This window comes from Rhinoderma darwinii, chromosome 4 (genome assembly GCF_050947455.1).
Source record: "Rhinoderma darwinii isolate aRhiDar2 chromosome 4, aRhiDar2.hap1, whole genome shotgun sequence".
Lineage (NCBI taxonomy): Eukaryota > Metazoa > Chordata > Amphibia > Anura > Rhinodermatidae > Rhinoderma > Rhinoderma darwinii.
The window spans coordinates 29,780,430-29,801,007 of record NC_134690.1 but is presented as its reverse complement, the minus strand read 5'-3'; the positions used below and the strand labels follow the sequence as shown (position 1 = coordinate 29,801,007).

General features: G+C 44.7%; 1 protein-coding gene across 4 annotated transcripts in view; it reads right to left on the bottom strand.

Moving 5' to 3' along the window:
• Window positions 1-20,578, bottom strand: part of CD2AP (CD2 associated protein) — an 85,841-nt gene that overhangs the window by 52,655 nt on the left and 12,608 nt on the right. For 3 of the 4 annotated variants that reach the window (XR_012883061.1, XM_075860968.1, XM_075860967.1), the window contains exon 2: window positions 5,110-5,270. The exons of the other annotated variant lie outside the window; for it this stretch is intronic. Coding sequence is in view for 2 of the 3 variants with exons in the window: in XM_075860968.1 (XP_075717083.1) it covers window positions 5,110-5,270 (161 nt within the window). In the remaining variant the exon portion in view is untranslated. The remainder of the gene's footprint in view (window positions 1-5,109; window positions 5,271-20,578) is intronic. 4 annotated transcript variants of the gene reach the window in all.

The following is a 20,578-nucleotide window of genomic DNA, read 5'->3' as shown; positions in this document are numbered from 1 at the left end:
GACCAGAGTGGCATGTTGTATATAGACAGTGTGTGGTCTATAGGAAGATACAGGTGATCTAATAGGAGCAGACGGCCTCCCCCGCCAGGAACTAACAGGAATGTTCCCATATTTCTTATCTGATAAACTATTCCAACAATGCAGAGCTCTTCCTGCGGAGACCAGGCTCTGTCCTGTACATTTCTGCAAACCTGCAGCTTACCAACACAATTTCACCACATAAGAGGCCGTCAGCACAACATCACACGGTTTCCTTCAAAAGCGCTCTGCCCGATTATAGGGCCCCTTTTCATCACATTGGGGAAATCCACTCTCCTGTCCGTCTTTTCATTCAAAAACAGGATCAGATATCAGTACACACTGTAAACATTTTCTTATGCATGTATTGTGAATGTATTGTGTCTATATCCGATCCTTATTTCGATTAAAAAAGACATATTTGAGAGTGCCCCCCCCCCCAAAGGGATCAGAAAGCGGGAATAGAGTATTACAGTCTGAACAAGATGAGCATATCTCACTTCCACAAGAAAGGCAGATATTAACCCCTACCCTAGACCACCAGGGATGCTAGAATTAACAACTACACTAGACCACCAGGGATTCAGACATTGACCCCCTACTCTAGACCACCAGGGATGCTAGCAGTAACGACTACCCTAGACCACCAGGCATGCAGGTATTGACCCCTACCCTAGACCACCAGGGATGCTAGCAGTAACAACTACCCTAGACCACCAGGGATGCAGGTATTAACCCCTACCCTAGACCACCAGGGATGCAGGTATTGACCCCTACCCTAGACCACCAGGGATGCTAGCCGTAACAACTACCCTAGACCACCAGGGATGCAGGTATTAACCCCTACCCTAGACCACCAGGGATGCAGGTATTGACCCCTACCCTAGACCACCAGGGATGCTAACAGTAACAACTACCCTAGACCACCAGGGATTCAGACATTGACCCCTACTCTAGACCACCAGGGATGCTAGCAGTAACGACTACCCTAGACCACCAGGCATGCAGGTATTAACCCCTACCCTAGACCACCAGGAATGCAGGTATTGACCCATACTCTAGACCACCAGGGATGGGGGCATTAAATTACTACCCTAGACCACCAGGCATGCACGCATTAGTCCCTACACTAGACCACCAGGGATGCAGACATTTACAACTACCCTAGACCACCAGGCATTAACCCTGCTCCCTCATACGTCCATATACAGTACAACGAGGTCAACGATGAGATAACAAGAGCTCTGGCACTGCAGTCTGCACAGTCCATCAATGGCACCTCAGGCATTATATAATAGACAATGGGAAGATTCATAAACTACAGAAGGAAAGAAATCACATCGCATGTAGAAGTAATGTCAGCAATCAAAGGCAAATTTGGTAATACATTATACTTTATGCTCATGATTTGTGCGAAGCCGCCCATCTATGAACAGCAATAGAGGTGCCACAGTGCGCACGAGTATTCATCAATCACTTTGATAAAAGAGAAGACCGTGTGGAGTGTGAAGCTTCCCCTGTTCTAGCATTCTGTGTGATGTTATTCTTCTTTTGTCAGCCAGTCATGCTTCAGACCTCTTCTTTCATTCGTAATTGTTGCATGTAAAAGGCAAGATACAGTGGCTATTTTTAGCAGCTATGGAGTATGCATTTTGTCACAGTCACCCGGGCTTCAAAGAAATGCCTAGTCCCTGCTCTCTCTTCTGCTATATAGCTCAAAATTTTAAATTTTATACAGAGTTTATTACAATGTCTGTTCTGCGGCAGGGCGGGAGTAGAAAGCTGCAAACATCTAGTAAGGCCCCATGCACACAAACATATTTTTTTCCTGGCGTAAATACGGGTCCTTTGTCACCCGTATTTACGGACCCGTTTTCTCTGCACTAAATTGGCAGCCCCGTCTCTCTATCAGTGCTGGATAGAGAGAAGGGGCAGCCCTTTCGCTGTCCAGGGTGCTGAGAGAGTTACTGCTGATCAGTGAAGCCCCTTCTCTCTGTCCCGCACTGATCGTTTAACTCTCTCAGCACCCTGGACAGTGACTATCCCTTGACGTCGCCTAGCAACACTCCAGTAATTACGGGTGCACACATGTAGCCACCCGTAATTGCGGGAGCTCCATAGACTTCTATGGGCCTGCCCGTGCCGTAATTATGGCCTGAAATAGGACATGTTCATAGCCTTCAGCTATGACATGTCATTTAGAAAGGAGAAGCTTCACTTTAGTGCAACAGGAGATCTGATATAATGAGGGTGGTTTAGAAGCTGGGGGGGGGCTAGTAGTGGAAAAAAATATCATTACCATAATTCACTTGGATCGCCCGTCGCTACTTCTGGTCACCAAGCTGAGAATCGGAGGGGCTGGCGGCACAGCCACATTTTTAAAAGGACATTATAAAGTTTATCCTAATATTGTGAGCCTGTAGGAACCTATTCTTAGGAGTCGGAAGATGTGTAACCCCCTTTAATCCACTACTCTTTATTCCATGGCTGGTGTGCCTTAAAGGGAATGTGTTGCGAGTTTTTTTTAAATTGAACAGTTAGTGTAAAAATGATTAAACATTGTTCTAATTTTTTACTTTTTTTCCACTAGTCAGGAAATATTATAAATTAGATTCTAATTTATAACACTTCCCAGTGCTGGTCACTAGATGGAGCAATTCCCAAAATTGCAGCATTGCATGTGGTAAAGCAACCACATTGCTTTATGCTGCAAAATTTGGGAAAACTCACTCGCTCTAGTGAGCTCTCAGAATCCCCCCCTCCTTTATCCTGGCTAGTGCCGGGAGAAACGAGGGGTTTGAACGGTCTAACCTCCTACACTGTGTGTCGCCATTTTTTGAGCTAACACACAGTGTAGAAGGTTTACATACACTAGTAAACACACACACTGAAACACGAACATACATAGAAATCACTTACCTGCTCCTGCCGCCGCCGCTCCCTCCGGTCCATCCGCTCCGTCTGCTGCCGCTGCTCCATGTGCACAAGTCCGGAAGCCGCGACTTCCGGTCTACAGGAAAATGGCGCCGGATGGCGCACAGTTCAACTTGGACTGTGTGGGAGTGGCGCATGCGCAGTTCCCACACAGACGGCGTACAGCATAGTGGATGGAACGGGCCCCGTTCGCATTCACTATGGGACTGGGGCTGCCGTATTCCATGTCTGTATGTGTCGTTAATCGACACATACAGAAATGGAAAAAAAAAAAAATGGCAGCCCCCATAGGGAAGAAAAAGTAAAAATAAAAAAAAATAAAACAAAAACACACAAATAAAGATAAAAGTTTTTAATAGAACACTAAAACCAAACGGATGTAAAAAAAAAAAAAATTTGTGATACTGTTCCTTTAAAGGGGGTGTCCATCCGCTTTGCAAAATCCCCTTCTGTTAGAGGGGTCTCCAGATAAAACACTGATCACAGAGTTTCCAGCTGCTGGAACACAGTGATCAGCTGGAACATGTGGGGGAACCGGTCACTAAGTGTTCAATTACCCTGCAGCGCCACCATAGGGGAAAATAAGCATTACACAGTTCTCTTTAAAATCAATTAGCAGTCCATGTAATGCACTGACGGGACGATCCTTAGGGTAAGAATACACGTGGCATAAACACAGCGAATTTTCCACAACGGATTCATTGCGGAATTTCCGCAGCGTATTACAGTAGCAGAAGTGTGGGTGAGATTTCAACACACTGCGGTGAGACTCGTCCCCACACTGCGGAAAAATGCAGCCGAAAAAAAAACGCACATAAATTGACCAGCGATGCAGTTACTTCAACTGCAGCATGTCCATTAATGCTGCGGAATCTGTTGTGGGTTTTCCCATTGAATTCAATGGGGTGCTTAAACCCGCAATAAAGTGGTGAGTGTTGCGACACTTGTGGTGGAATCAGTGATTCTGTGAACAGGTGTGGTGCTATTCATGGAAGAAAGCAGCATGTTTATCTAATCCTGTACAACCCATTTAACGAGGATCTGTCACTAGTTTAATCATTCCCTATCTCCTCACTAATCTTATGATGCCGATAACTACAGTGTGATTTGTTTTAAAAAAACCAAAACGTTTATTAGTTGGAGTATTAAGCATTTTCTAAATATGCTGATGTGGCTCCAATAACCAAATAGGAGGTGACTCTTTTCTTTTCACTCTGGGCAGCCTAATGTTTTCTGTATGACGCTGTCCAATCAGCAAACAGCTTCTCCCCCTTCCCTGCCCAGCAACACAGTGTGATCATATAGTATACAGATCCCATTCCCGACTGTGTATTCAACTGGTGATATCTCCTGTTGTTTCACAGCTAATGTCATATGCCACCAGAACCGCTGTTCTAGGAGGTCCACAGCCCGATATATGGCTATTTGAAGTGCTCCCCCTTCCCTCCAGCCTCAGTCTCTCACACTGTGTGAAGCAGCTTCATGCTGATAGGACAACGTCAGAGGCTGGGAGGAGGCTCCACCTCAGGACAATCACTGGTGTGACACACACTTGTCTAGTATAGGCTCATTTGTATATTTAGAAAAAAAAGCTCATAACTTTTAAAATAAAACGTATTAGGTCACCATTTTCATTAGCATTATCAGTGTGGCAGCGCCTATTAGATTAGATAGGAGATTGGGCATTACTAAACTAGTGACAGATCCCCTTTAAATACAGGCAGCAGGATCACCAGGACCGCTTTGCATAGTCAATTAAATAAAAAAAAAAATTATGAAACCCCAGAAAATAAGCAGTGTGCATGTGAAGACATCTGGATGACATTTCACCGCTGGAAGGATGCGTCCTCCGGTCAGTCACTCCAAAATTCCGGAGGTTTATCAAGTCTGAATGTGGCACGGTCGGTTACATAGACGATAGGAACATTCATTCGCTCAAAGGTGGCATTAGGCGCTATATTATCAGTCGAATAGCACGATTCGCACTGTATCTGCTGGCCGTTTTGTTGTCGTATGTGTTTGCCCCTTATGCCAGCTCCAAGTAGATAATAACGCCCTAAGAAAGCACATGGACAATCTGCACTTGTTCTGATGCATCTCCCCCATTATACAGAGCATGGCCACAGACATTGGGGGTATGGAAGGTCTTCTGCTTACCTTAACAAAGTTATCCGGAAAAGCCCCTCGCTTGCCATGGATCTCCCCTTCCATCCAGCCTTCCTCATCCAGTTTCTTGACGTTCTTGATGACGTCCCCCACCCGCAACGTCAGCTCATCCTCGTGTACCGCCTCATAGTCATATTCCACAACGTATTCAACTGGAAAGACACAAAGACAAGGAATTCCCACATCAGTTTATTTGTACTTCATTAGTATTCATTTCTGTCATGTCAGCGTTTCAGCCATATTTTCTCTTAATGCCCTTTTACACGGGCCGATGACGCACATTTGAACGCTTGTTCCCGATCATTTCCCAGTGTAAAGATGCCCAGCGATCAGCCGACAGATGAGGAAATGCTTGTTTGTCGGCTGTCGCATCTTTTCTGCGGGCATTAAAATAATTGGTGGCCAGAAACGCATTTTCCAATAATAAGAAAATTGACGATCATTTGGCCACATATAGTTCCGATAAACGTTCCATGTAAATGGAGCTAAAAAAAAAGCGCCAATTAACTTGCTATATTGTCGATCAGGGCGCTCGTTACAGGCGGACAATCTGCCAGTGTAAAAGAACCTTAAGGCCGCATGCACACGTTGCGCATTATGTGCGGTTTTGCAGCAAAACCGAAGTGTAATACAGTACCAGCAAAGTCTATGAGAATCCAGGTAATCTCACGTCCACACTGCGCTAATTTTCAGGACGTAAATTGACCCGCGGTGCGTATTTCCGAAAACGCAGCATGTCCGTTTATCTCGCGATTCCGCGTAATGAATTCTATCCCTGTACCTTCAGGTGCGTTTTCCATGTGAGTTTGTTACGGTTTCGCAGCGTATTTTCCGCAGCAAAATCCGCAACGTGTGCATGTAGCCTAAGGCACATTTTTCCTCTCGTATTTGCATGCCGCAGTACCAGCATAGTCAATGACATTGCAGGAAATCTCATGTTCACGATGCAGTACAGGGATTAGGTGCGGATTTTACCTGCAAATTTCCTGCGTATTGCTGCGGATTTTCCCCAGCAAAATATGCAACGTGTGCATGTGGCCTAAGGTCGGGCTCCCACGCAGTGTAAACGCTGCAGAATTTCCGGAACGGAATTCTGTGCGGAAATTCCGCAGCATTTACAGCAGCAGCAAAGTGGATGAGATTTTTAAAAAAAAGATGTCCAAAAATCTTAGATTTAGTAAATCTCATGCCCACGCTGCGGAAAAAAAACCGCAGCATAAACGTTAATAATTTGACCTGCGGTGCGGAATTTAAATCCACAGCATGTCAATTTATGCTGCGTTTTTGTTGATTTTCTGTTGCGGGTTTTCCCCATTAAATTCAATGGGGATGCAAAACACGCAACAGAAAGGCAAGTGCTTGTCGACTTTTGCGGCGTAATAGCGGTGATTACGCCACAAACAAAAAACGCAACCCTGGGAAAAATTAAATAAATAAATAAATAAAAACACTTACCCAGCACGCTCTCCCCCTTCCTGCAGTCTGGCCTCCTGGGATGACGTTTCATCCCATGTGACCGTCACATGGCCTGCAACGTCATCGTAGGAGGCCGGATAATGCGCAGAGAAGACGGCGGTGGTAAGTATGAGCACTTTCTTCCGCAGCGGAAATGCCGTTTGATAAACCGCACCACAATGTGGTGTGATTTTTCAGACGGAATGAACTGCGGGTTCCAGGTCCGACACGCGGCGTGATTTTTACGCAGCGTATCCGACCCATGGGAACCCGACCTAAGTGTTCAAAAAGGAGCAGCGACACATTTATAGGGGCGATGGCTGCCTGGTTATTGGGGAGTCACAAGCACTGCGAAAATGCCTCAATGACCCTCGTAGAGGCGTTACCGCGACCTCTGACCACAGAATGGTATATAATGTGCCAATGTCCGGGTCTCCCCATCTCTCAGGACACATGATCTCCTATCTGAACAGCGCTGATAGGTCGTGTGTCATCTTGCCAAAAATAAAAACACTGCAAAATCTGCGACAGCCCCCCAACGCCCATGTCCTATGTATTTTGTGGTCTTCTTATGTGACAAAGGGGCTGGGCCCAAATGTAACTGCTACCTCTGTACCCCATGTAGACCTTGGCGTCTATATCCGTCCGATACAAATTCTGTGTCTTTTAAAGTCGTCATGTCCCAGGCTGCCAGCTATATTGATTTATATGGAAAGACAAGCAGGTGAAGAAGCTGGCTACTTCCTCTCTCGCCCTAACATTCCTTTTTTTTCAACTTTTTGTTACAGGGTATAAAACTTAAGCTGACCCTAGGTACGATCTCTCAAGTAGACTCAACCCACAATCTCATGAGACAAGCCAACCATCGTATAATCAACCCCCTTCCCCCGAATAAGCATCATGGCCTCTTCATACTAAGCATCAACGGGGTTCACGACTCTCAGATTGTGAATATTTCCTTTTTTTAAGCAGAGTGCCGACAAAATAAAATTGTTAAACAGAATTGCAATAAGGGGTGATGACATCATTTGTAGGTCAAGGGGTAGGAACGTAGTGAGCAAAACGTAAAAATGACAACACTGCACCAGCGCGGGTCATACCAAGAACAAAACGCAGAAAGGGGAACTCTGATTCAAGCAAAACTCCCAGCCCCGATGTGCCCCAGGTCAGCCGCACCGGAGTAGATTACCCAGGTCACTCCTTGTGTTTTGTGAACTAGTTCTGTATTGATGTTTTCCTCATGAAGACCCAGGGAGGGCGACTACTGTCACCGCCATCTGCACATCCATACAAGAAGTGTAGGGAAAGACGACAACGTGACCGCCTGTAACCTGTGCAAAGCCGAACAGCCGGGGAAATCGGAAGAAGATGTAGATTCCGAATTTTAAAAAAATAAAATAAAAAAAACCTCGAAAAGGAAGTAAAACAAGACCATAAACGAGGCTCAGCAAGTTTCAGTTCAGCCAATCTTTATATAGAATTTGATTACAAGTTTTTTCATTTCTAATACGGAAAACGATGTGTGTTGAGAGTGAGAGGAATGTGAAAGTGGAGAAGGGCATCTTGGGTAATCTCAATGTCCCTGTAATTGTCCTAAACACGCGCCAGCAGGGTGTATACAGCTACATCAGGACACAAGTTTAACACTTTAGGGGCATCATGTGGATCTTTAGCCAAGAGAAGGGGGCAGCGAGCGGCTGTGCCGGAGCTGTTGGTGCAGCACGAGTAGAGCCTGGTCTGCAGGCAGGTGTCCTTCAAATTGACGTGTGATTGGACAATTAGAGCACGGTCACATACTGGTTAAAATTAGGGAGACTATTTACTGCGACACAACAGCCGTAGAAGGGGATCAAAAATATAACACACAATGTTCTAAATACAGAATATATGAAATGTAACTGAGTATACAGTGCCCCCTTCCGAATATCTTCAATTTTTTTTTTTATAACACCATTCGACAAAAATAACCCAAGTAAAGACAAAATGTTTTTTTTTTAAATTATGATTTCACCTTGTCCTGTGTGAAAAAGTAAATGCCCCCGTAGCTGCTTAATCAACCAGTTAACCAAATTCAATTGGGCTAAATTTTACCAGCCACATCCAGGCATGATCACTGCCAGACCTGTTGAATCTAAAGCATCACTTTAATAGAACCCGTCTGGTAATATGAAGCCGGCGACAAAGGCCTCAAAAAGCCGCACACGATGCCACGTCCTAAAGAGATTCAAATACAGATGTCAAACAAATTCAATGAAATCTACCAGTCGGGAACGGGTTACAAAGCCATTGTCAAGGCTCTAGGACTCCGGCGAACACCAGTGAGAACCATTATCCACAAATGGAGAAAACCTGGAACAAGGGTGAACCGTCTCAGAAGTGGCCGGGCCTACCAAAAATTCACCATGAGCTCATCGACGACTCATTCAGGAGCTCACAAAAGAGCCCATACCGATATCTAAGAACTGCAGTGCTCACTTGTCTCAGTTGAGGTTAATGTACACGATTCCACAATAAGAAAGACACTGGGAAAAAATGGTATCCATGGGAGAGTTACAAGGCACAAACCACTGCTGACCAAAGCTCGTCTCACGTTTGCCAAATATCCCCTAGATGACACCCAAGACTTCTGGGACAATATTTTGTGGACTGATGAGTCAAAGGTGGAACTTTTTGGCAGACATGGATCTTGTGACATCTGGCCTAAAGTGAACACCTCATTCTACCATAAGAACTTCATACCAAAAGTCAGACATGGTGGTGGTGCGATGGTCTGACAGGGTGGTGGTGGTGCGATGGTCTGACAGGGTGGTGGTGGTGCGATGGTCTGACAGGGTGGTGGTGGTGCGATGGTCTGACAGGGTGGTGGTGGTGCGATGGTCTGACAGGGTGGTGGTGGTGCGATGGTCTGACAGGGTGGTGCGATGGTCTGACAGGGTGGTGCGATGGTCTGACAGGGTGGTGCGATGGTCTGACAGGGTGGTGCGATGGTCTGACAGGGTGGTGCGATGGTCTGACAGGGTGGTGCGATGGTCTGACAGAGTGGTGCGATGGTCTGACAGGGTGGTGCGATGGTCTGACAGGGTGGTGCGATGGTCTGACAGGGTGGTGGTAGTGTGATGGTCTCACGTGGTGGTGGTGTGATGGTCTCACATGGTGGTTGTGGTGGTGTGATGGTCTCACATGGTGGTTGTGGTGGTGTGATGGTCTCACATGGTGGTGGTGGTGTGATGGTCTCACATGGTGGTGGTGGTGTGATGGTCTCACATGGTGGTGGTGGTGTGATGGTCTCACATGGTGGTGGTGGTGGTAGTAGTGTTTTGGTCTGACGTGGTGGTAGTAGTGTGATGGTCTGACATGGTGGTGGTGGTAGTGTGATGGTCTGCGGCTTCTTTACTTCTGCAGGACCTGGACGACTTGTCACAATTGGTGGAACCATGAATTCTGCTAGATCACAAAATCCTGAAGGAGAATGTCCGCCTGTCAGTTTGTGACATAAATCTCAAGCACCGTTGGGTTATACAGCAGGACAAGGATCTGAAGAACACAAGCAAGTCCACCTCTGAATGGCTCAAATTAATGAAAATAAAGGTTTTGGAGCGGCCGAGTGAAAGTCCTTGACTTTAATCCCATTGAGATGCTGTGGTAAGACCTTGTTCAGGCCCGAAAACCCTCCAATGTAGCCGAATAAAAACAATTCTGCAAAGAAGAGAGAGGGCCACAATTCCTCCACAGCAATGTAAAAGGTTCATCGAAAGTTGTCGCAAATGTTGTATTGCAGTTGTTACTGCCAGGTGGGGCACAATTACTTTTTCACATTGATGTTATAGGTTTTGAATAAATCTTTATCCTCAATAAATGGAATGATCATATTAAAAAAAAAAAAAGCTGAATTTTGTGTTTATTAAAATTAGTTGGATGATCTCAAACATTGAAATGTGACAAAATTAGCAAAAATAGACGATATGGGGTGGGGGGGGGGCAAATGCTTTTTTACTTTATGTACAGCGCTGCAAAAAAGTAATACATTACTACACAGAGGAAACACGTCAGCAGGGTGACATGTGCTGCCCATCTGGAGCCTATACACAGAAACACGGCGCACACATTCACATCGTAGAATGCTGATAACCAGCCACTTCGCTTAATAGAGGAGAATCTGAACGGAGGAATCCTCATATTCGACATCCAAAATTCCCTTGATAGGGCAGAAGGACAGGAGTTGGGGTTCTCTTATACGACCCGACGTGGGCCGTGTAAACGAGCGCCGATCAGCAAGACAGCTCGTTGATCAGCGAGTTTGCTCCTTTTACACGGACCGTTATTCCGATCGCTCGTCCTCATCCATTATCATCATGTCGGCAGCACGTCTCCCTGTTTACACAGAGATGTGCTGCCGACAACCAGAATATTTTTGGCTGCAAAAGACGATACAACCCATGTTTGCTCGCTCATCGGGTGATCGTTGCCCTGTTTACACAGGGCACAATTATTCTGTGAATGCTCGTTTACCCGATAATTGGCCCGTGTAAAATGGCCTTTAGTCAGCCCGGACACAATCCCTTTAAAGCCAGAGGAGTATAAATCCCAGAACTCAAGCTGCCAATGTGTCCAAAAAGTTAGAAGCCATCTGCACATTTTTGGTCATTCAGCTAACTTTCGAGCACATAGAGGGCCACTGATCAAATGAGACAATTAGCAGGTCACCTAATCTCCTCGATTATCTGGAAGCATTGTGTCATGTTACCGCACAAAAGGGCAACGTTATGGAAAGCACCCAATGACCGTTCTAAGGGTCTACTCACAATGCATTATAAAAAAATAAAATACTGTGGAATATAAATTTTCTTGCGGAATTCCTCTATATGGAAAAAAGGGTGTACTGTAACCGACCTATGCCAGTCCAACAGCCAAAACGACAGTCTTAAAGCGTCTCTGTCACCAGATTATAAGTGGTCTATCTCATAATCTGATCGGCGCTGTAATGTAGATAAGTGTTTTTTATTTTGAAAAACTATCATTTTTGAGCAAGTTATGAGCACTTTTAGATTTATGCTAATTAGTTTCTTAATGCCCAACTGGGTGTTTAACTTTTGACCAAGTGGGCGTTGTAAAGAGAAGTGTATGACGCTGACCAATCAGCGTCATACACTTCTCTCCATTCATGTCCATTTGTACTCAGCACAGAGTGATCTTGCGAGATCACGCTGTGCTGTCACATTCACACACACACTAACGTTACTGAAGTGTCTTGAGAGTGAATAGACATCACCTCCAGCCAGGATGGGATGTCAATTCAAACTCCCGACACTTCGGTAAAGTTTATGTGAGACTTACTCACAGAACTGCGTGATCTCGCGAGGTCATGCTGTGCTGTGCGATTAAGTCCCACATAAACTTTGGATCGAGCGGTTACCGATCACATCTAAGTTCATAACTTGGATGTGATGGATGACACTTGGATCCTGCGTGACCTGCTGACACTGAACCAGTCAGTCCCACTGACCTGACGGATTCAGGTCTCACCGCCAGATACAACTGCTCTGTCTACAGGAAACAAAGAAGCTGTATCTCAAAAAGTAAAAATAATTTATACTAAAAAGGAATTAGAAAGCTGCACCAATCACACTGATAAACATTTTTATAAAAAAATATTATATATATATATATATATACATATTTCAAAAGGCGTACATGAACTTTTAAACCTGCAACTACAAATTAGTGAACTGCATAAAGAGCAATCCCCTATCACTTAGCTTGTCGCAGCTCCTTCTTCAGACTGTCTCCCTCCTCTTACATATTAGTGGCTATCAATCCTACAGAAGTGGCACATACAAAAGATCCCTAAAACAATAAAACATTATTACCGATAGACTGTCCGCAATCTGATATACAGGCACTCGGGGACCGTGAACTGGTTCTCCGACATCTGGATAAAGAACACAGGGAGGTTCTGGGTGTGGGCACAAATTAAGATTGTAAAGGGAATCTCCAAGAACAATCTGTAGTCATTACCATAAATAATCATTATATAATGACCAACAATAAAAGTCACAGCCTGGTCAGTCCTGGTGTGAAAGTAGAGGAGGACAATGGATCTCCAGCGGGCCGACAATGGATCTCCAGCGGGCCATACACCACATCATAATATGCAGCTTCACCTGTTTTTGACAGGATCCATCACCGTTCTGACACCACAGGTCTGGGGTGCACAACCGCTTCTTGTTCGAGGGCCACATGGTCAGAATGTTCCACTCCCAGGGGCCTAAATAAATTCCTCCAAACCTCGCTAGACCTGATTGACTATAGGAACATTGCTGTAATGTTTGTTATTTTTTTCTTTTGAAGTATTCAAACATTATGGAGAATTAATGGGGTCCGTCCTATTTCTTTGCCCAGTCTATATAGGAAAGTAAAGCCTTGGTTGGCCTTTGATAGACCCATACCTATATATTGGGGAACATCAACTCTCTTACATATTCCGATTATAGTATCGCTCGACACACCAGCAGGAGTGAAATAAAAAAGAGCAGTAAAAACATTAGGGAAGGCGAGTGCCAGCAGCATCAGTGGACATCGGCTGTTTTAGGACAGTCTGTCTCTGCTGTTCTACTCCTGCATCATCATGTCGCTTATAAAGGAGAACGGTCGCCATCTCGAAATACTAGGGAATGATCGTTTATGCTGCTGAACCCACATTAGAAGAGTTAAGCTGGTTTATCCGGGCAGATGTGCCCAAAACTAGAACTGATCATTACGTGTCAATCGACGCTCGTTTACACGGGTCAATGTAAATTGTATCAGCACGAACCACCATTAATACGATCACTTTCACCCTATACAGTTTACATATTGTCGGCCACACAGCCTGTGGATTACACGGGGAGATTTCTTAAAGATTACTATAATTTTCTGGTCGTGTAAAAGATTAAATCAGCAGATGAATGAGAAAACAAGTTTGCTCATTCGACGTCTGATCGCTGCTCTGTTTACACAGGGCAATGATCGGGATCACTCATTCGCCCGATCATTTGTCCATGTTGATTAACTTCATCAAATCAAGAGCCAGTATAACAAGCACATGAACACACACACAGTATAAATGACCAAAAAAAAAAAGACTATCGGACCCCACTGATCAAAGACGGATGGCCTATTTTTAGTATCGGCCATTAATGCTATAGCCCCAGAGAACCCCCTTAATCCACAGGAATACCCCCCAACCATACATTAGGATGGTGATCTCCGGGGCAGTAAAGAAGCCAAATTCTGATTGACCTCATAACCGGGGGAGAATAATATGTTCTGGTATAGATGAGCGGGTGTAGTTTCTATAAAGAGGCGCTCGTATTACTGAGCAGCATTCACATTAGCCTTCGATCATGTGCTGTATGACATCAGAGGAGACTCACACCTCAATCACGCTGCCAGCCGTATGTATATCACATGAATGGGAGTGCCTTGTTATCACGTCTGAGCGGAACAGATACCCAAGGAAATCATTCCGACATTATTTCCAGTGCAAATTATCACAAAGTCAAGAAATTAAAAAAGACATCTGTGGGACTGTGATACAGGAGACAAGTCTATAATGAATTCTTTATACAGGCATTACAACAGGCTGTGTGTGCTTTATGGCGGTAAAAAAAATAAAATAGGAGGGGGGGCAATAAAGACAGAAGTAGTACCATAGGCTCATATAGGAGTAGTGCGGATGTGTAAAACAGAGCAGACACATCCCCACTGCGCTATTGTCAGTGGTGTAATCCTGCCTATCTAGTCTCCAGCAGCATAACGGGTCCTTCACACATTGTAGCCCCTCTCCCAAGTGACAAATGAGGAGGCTTCTAATATTAACAGCAAAGCTAAGGCCGGCCATACATCTAAGGCTTTGTTCACATCTGCGCTAGGGTCCCCTTCAGACGTTCCGTCTGAGCTTTCCGACGGAACGGGACCCTGACAGACACAAACAAACCATTGGCACCAGATCCTTCACCAATGGTGATAGAAACTGAAAACTTTGGTTTCCGTTTGTGTCAGTCAGGGTCCCGTTCCGAAGGAAGGCTCAGACGGAACAGGACCCTAGCGCAGATGTGAAGGAAGCCTTAGACAGCCGTCGGCCGAACGATAGTTCAGCCGACAGTTATTCCTCACGACCACATACACGTATACGCTCGGCAGAGTACGCATGCGTTCCCAATAGAGATAAGGAATAAAGCCGCAGCCAGACACCTCTGGCAGCGACATATCTCCTTGCAAACAAAAGGATCAAATGTTGGAATCCAACTCCCCAATCCTTATCTCCCCTGACATCTACCACTGGGGGAAGAGTCGGGACAGCGCCATACACTTTAGATGGTTAGCCAGTCACGCCCAAATAAGCGGGTTCGGCCAACTTATATTTGATGTGTATGGCCACTTTTACAATCTCGACGTCAATGCGAGAACTGTAACTTATTTTTTGGAAAACCTGAGAAATGCGTGTTAAGGGTCAAAATGCGCTGCTAGGTCATAAATCAGGTTTATGTACGAAGTGTAGAATAATGAACCAATCAAATAAGACCTGGAATATGTCTCTCTTCTTCTTTAGATCTCATTCACACTTCCGTATTGCGGATCCGAATGAATTCCGTATTTCTTCATAGACAAAATGGTGCCAATACATTTAAATGGCTTTTCACATTTCCACTTTTTATTCACATGGCATTTCATTCAATACGCAGCACGATCCAGCAGGTCTGTATTTTTACTGTTTTAAGCCCACAGAAGTCAATGGGTTGGTTTTAAAAAAAAAAACATGGTCTTTTTTTGCACAGTTCACATGTGCGCATCCGTTTTTTTACATCTGTATTGCAGCAACATTACAATAAGAGTGACAAAATGAGGAATCCTTGAACAAAAAAACTGAACTAATACGGAGAACTTAGAAGGCAATCCAATACAGAAACAAAAACAGAACAAATTGTAAAAAATAAAAAAAAATTAAAAAAAAATACCTGTATTGCACATTCGTATTTGATCCGTATTTTCATACGCAAGTGTGAATGAGCCTTTATAATGAAGAAACCAATTTGAGACAAATTAGGCTTAGCTTACAATTGTGTTGCAGATTGTCACTCTTGGCTAATTGTTGCAAAATTTTACATCCCCATTGAATTCCATGGGGAAATCCCGCACCAGAAAAGCATTGAAAACGCTGAATAAATGGACCTGCTGCATATTTAAAATCTGCACCGCAGGTAAATTAAATTTTCACTGTGGTTTTTTTTCTGCAGCGTGGGAATGAGATTTTCTGCATGTAGAGCGCCACCCAGTGGAAACAATATTCATTTTAGAGTGTAACCGACCCAATGATTGCCACTTCATAGAGATAGTCCGGTATCACCGGTATAGTCATAGACACGTCTACAAATCCTCCTCCACTCGTGACAGGATTTTCTTCTATAAAACAGCTCGTGCTTACTGACAACATACAGCAGCTAAGAATAGCCCCGTCACAGCTGGCGGAGGACTATGAAGGTCTGGCATTGTATGGATAGGTCTTGTGACCTGCGCTCTGCACACCTCTGTGGTGTTTACCTGTAGTGCCCCTCCCCACACCCAGTAACCACAGGTATGCTCACCCCCACCCCATTATACAGATCCCCACACAGGGTGACGTCACCAGCTGAAATAGAGCCAGGAAACGAAAGAAAAAACAAAACAAAAAGGCCAGAACAAAAAGTAGGGGACAAGCCTAGAGGGGGCAAACACGGCAGAGCTGAGGGCGAGCCGGGGGCAAACACGGCAGAGCTGAGGGCGAGCCGGGGGCAAACACGGCAGAGCTGAGGGCAAGCCGAATAAAGGCCAGAACAAAAAGAAGTAGGAGAGGGCAAAGAGGGAGACAGAAAATAATAGTTGGTGAGCCTGAAGCCGGCATACAGAACAGAGCAGTGAGCGGGAAAGAAACGGATAATAAAAGGACAGAGCACAGGGTGAGCTCTAAGGGGGGGGTAAAACTAAAAAGAGCAAATAGTATTGATGGGATTGGGTTTTACCTGGTACCCGTGAGATGGTGACAAGTCCCCCGAGTCGTCCTGTCTACCTCCTGGTTTTGTAACACTGCAGCCCGATGGTCACCCTTATCTTTCTTAGCCTTTGTCCCCTTTGCAGAATAGGAGTGTCGCCTGTAAGGCGCAGTGTGCCACCGCATCATGGTAAATGTAATAACCTTGGCTCTATAGGTAGCGATTACTGGCACTCATTGGTCTTTGATCAGGCTGAGAAGAGTTTGCGGAGTTTACCATCTTACTGTAAATGTGACAGCTCTCGTCACGCCCGTCTTCTACAGAACCACTGGCCACGCTCTCCAAAAAACCGAGGCTCCCTAAAATAGTGGGTCACAGTCTTCAGGAAAGCTGTGGGTATTTTCCATGGTAAAATCGGTCACCATGTTTTATCCTCACAAACCACAGTAATGGCCGCATTGGTCAAAAGATGCCAATTTCAGATACGCCATTTTTTTTATTGGATCTCACCAGAATTGCCATGTAATAATCCCGCAAATAGTGCCAGCGCTTTATACTAATGTAGAGCAGTCCCCAACCACGCTGCCACTCTTGTCTGCCCTGCTTCCTGAATAGTCATATATTTGTCTAGTTGGGGAGCCCCACACGATTTGCTGAAGGGCGGCCGGTGACGTCGGCAGCCGTGCTTCTATCAATCACAGAGGATAGTGGACATTGCCTGGGCCAATTTACATACTGGAGGACTCCTAAACTCGGCGATATCATTAAGTGGACTTCTAGGTGCTTCTGAGTGCGGACCAACACTGGGATCACAGCGGGGGATGGCTAGTGTGTAGCCAAACAATATTCTGAATCAGGGTCTTTGCACCTACAGGCTTTGGTCACATGGATCGCATACGCTGCGGAAAAGTAAAAAGTAACCATGGATGAAATTAATTCACGACGAGTAAGATCACGCACTATAAAAGATCACATGGGAACAGCTGTGCAGTGAAGAAATCGTTTATTACAGACATTACACAACGGACCCTCCTCTGCTTGCTGCCGATCTGAAAATGTATAACTCTCTGGACATCAGAATCAAATTCTATGATCCCCCAATAAAGATTTTTATGAAAATAAAAAAAAGCTCCATTGTAATTATCATGATGGACTAATTATATATATATATATATATGAGATAAGGGCTCAGACATCAGGCCCCGGCTTAGCAATAGAGGAGGGAGCCTTTTGGGGAAAAGTCTGGGACGTTACACTCACGTGGAGATCCAAAGGTGTCACTCACAGGTGACTAGAAGTATCGGTGCAGCATCTTCATCCATGTCAATAGCTCCTCTGGTCCCAGTGAGGGGGACATGGTAATGGGGATCCAGTGCTGGATTTCTATAATTCAGCACTAGACTACTTAAAAAGGGGTTGTCCAGGGTTAGAAAAACATGGCTGCTTTCTTACAAAAACAGCACCAAACCTGTCCAGAGGTTGAGTGTGGTATTGCAGCTTAGCCCTACTCACTTCAATGGAGCAAAGCTGTAATACCACACACAACACACAGACAGGTGAGGTGCTGTTTTTTGGAAGAGAGCAGCCATGTTTTTCTACCCCTGGACAACCCCTTATTTATTCGGCTCCTGTAACCCCCATCGGTCAGATGTCCGGGTCCATTAATGTAGAACCCACTCTTTGTTTAGTGGCTCTCTAGTGCTGGGTGATAAGACAGGCGGCAGAGTGTCTCAGACTAACGAACCACAGTGTGCATCGGGTAGTCCGAGAAGCTGCGGCCATCTTTATATAACACCAGAGGGTTGCTTTAAGTCTGCAATTTACCCCAAAAGTGTCAGCCCCTGTGGACGCGGTCTTCTGGGGAATTCTGGTTGGAAACTGCAGACCTGTGAAGCTACGGCACCATCAAGATCACTCAAATTTTTAATCATTGACATATCATTGCGTACCCCATTTAATAGGCAAGCCAGATTATCTATGATGTGGTAGCAGTGTGGTGGGAAGTCCAAAAAAATCAGCCCTACAAATGGCGCTATTCCCTTGTAAAAAGATGCAAAATTAGTTCCTTGGTGCCGCATTGCAAGGAAACAAACAATGTATCTTGAAAGTTCTTTAATGATAAAGATAGATACAAGCGACGCGTTTCAGAGCCGGACCGGCTCCTTCCTCACGCAATCTCTGTGATAGACGCTCCGAGCACGACACCACCAGGTGAGCATATCACTACAACACTTTCCATTCCACATCGCTTGTGGGTAATGCCCTATGTTTGCGCCATGTTTTTCCTTTCAGCTCCAGATTATCTATGATGACAGCAGAAAAAAAAACAGCAACTCCATTATAAGACAATTCTTCCTGTAGAAACCAGTTCTACCCAAACAATAATCTGTGTGTAAACAGTCTGCTCAGTCTAACGTGTATGGCCAGATATAGGGTCATCGAGCAGATAGACACAGAACATTATCTAGACAATCAAATCATGGCAACGACATTGGCATAAAATGAGCGTATTGGTCTTGTAGAAGGAAGTGACCTGTCCACTTCCGTGATGTCATCAGTGAGGTCAGATGAGGAGCGTTATACCATACCTAAGCAGAGGTTTAACAGCCGGTGAGACGTGCTATTCCTCAGGTCCGCTATACTTCAGCAGGGCAGTGAGGGGTATGGTAATCTTTACTATTAACAAAGCGTTCAATATCTTCCTCATACACAGCAAGTTACAACAAAACCAAATCCACCCTGTAGGCAAAGCGGACATACTTCTTCATAAGTTGTTTTTTTTATGGCATACCTCCATTTATATTTCTTTATTAGAGTAGGTACATTTTTGCTCTAACGCACCAATGAAGCAACTAAAAATTCTCCAACCGTTTTGGATCTGCCATGCAGACCTATGTGTCTCCATGGTAACAGACTACAAACAAACCTCAAGTGTAGTCTGGACCTGCAGTCATGTGTTCTTCCATCTGTCGCCTACAGGTTGCTAACCTACCGAATTTATGTTGTACTAAAATGTCAGCGCATGCTACTGGAACGCTCCCATAGCCCTCTCCTAGTGAGATCATTAGGATTGTATGAAGCTCCTATTAACCTCAGCTCGCACCCAGTGCGATCCAATGCACAGTCTGTCTGAAATGTCCATTTTGGCCAGACTAAGAAGCTTTCCTCTCCTATTCCCAGTACATAATACCACCATTACTCACAGACGTGCATTCATTAAAAGCTGATCTACAGCTCATCTGATGCATGATGTAATTTATAGTAATACTCAGGGCACTTAAAAAGTCAACCTTCACTTTTGAGATTCAATTTACATCTAGAGATTATCTTCATAAAGTATTAAGTATTTTTCATCCTTGTTCAGACTCCTGGATTCCAGTTAGCTCTCAGGTTGCAGGACCTCATAGATCGCTGCCCTCTACTGGCCCCACGCAGCTTTGTCTGCTGTACGGTATTGTGCGAGATGTGGCTGTTACACCAGAGACCTTATGTAGAAAGACAACATCTCCAAGAACGCAATGCAAAACAGTGCACTGCAGTATAGCAGCCCACCTTAGCTGTTCGATTGCTACACATAAACCTAAGTAACAGCCAGCAGAATTGTGAATGCAGCTCTGGATGTATCTGGGAGTATAAAGTTTCCCATACATATAATTTTTTACAGGATACTGCCAGCAATCTGATGTGTATGGAGGTCAAACTAACCGTCTCCTCGACAGCAGATGTAAGGCGAAGGGGAAATCAGCTTGTGTAATGTTTATAGGGAGGTCAGCGCAGATAGCTGCCAGAGAAATTCATTTTGCTAACTTTATGCTTTACTTTACCAACCAATGCATCTTAAAAAAAAAAAAATAATAATAATTAAGCAACTTTGAACCATCTCTGAGAATTTTGCAAATACAGTTCCTATACAAACCCAAGTGTCTCTGGTCTCTATGGTAACAGACTACAACTTCTCTGTGTAGTCTGATCCTGCAGTCATACTCTCATCTGACCCC